This window comes from Penaeus monodon, chromosome 29 (assembly GCF_015228065.2).
Source record: "Penaeus monodon isolate SGIC_2016 chromosome 29, NSTDA_Pmon_1, whole genome shotgun sequence".
Taxonomy (NCBI): domain Eukaryota; kingdom Metazoa; phylum Arthropoda; class Malacostraca; order Decapoda; family Penaeidae; genus Penaeus; species Penaeus monodon.
The window spans coordinates 31,547,057-31,547,481 of record NC_051414.1 but is presented as its reverse complement, the minus strand read 5'-3'; the positions used below and the strand labels follow the sequence as shown (position 1 = coordinate 31,547,481).

Here is a 425-nt window from a genome sequence, read left to right as displayed (position 1 = left end):
AAGTGTAGACATTTCACAAAATACGATAGAACTACATTTCCCTAGCGGCATGGGTTTAGATATATCTCGTGATTTTTTTTTTTTATCACATTTGAAAAATATATTACATGTAAAATCTAATTAAAGCAATACAATAAATATAAAGTGTACCTAGCATTGCACACACTACACAAACCTCTATTTGTAACTCACCAACTTCATGGCGAAAATATCTTCGCAAACGTGGGTACCGGATGCAAGCAGAACAGGCAATGCATCAGCCTCGAGTTGAGCCTCAGTTTATATACACTCAGGACGAAAGTCAAGGTCATAGCAACTTTTTTTTTTTTTATAAATTTGGGTGGGGAAATCCGAGATTTAGCTTCTTTTTTCGTAACAGTGAGAGAAAATGCTGTTAAGATTTCAATGCTAACGATGGCACCACC

The 425-nt window shown here is 35.8% G+C and overlaps 1 protein-coding gene across 1 annotated transcript in view; it reads right to left on the bottom strand.

Moving 5' to 3' along the window:
* The window catches only part of LOC119591679 (claw keratin-like), a 1,509-nt gene extending 1,177 nt beyond the window's left edge, over window positions 1–332 (bottom strand). Inside the window, exon 1 of the mRNA XM_037940429.1 lies at window positions 193–332. Coding sequence (XP_037796357.1) covers window positions 193–201 — 9 coding nt within the window. The 5' untranslated portion in view covers window positions 202–332. The remainder of the gene's footprint in view (window positions 1–192) is intronic.
* Window positions 333–425: the final 93 nt, after the last annotated feature.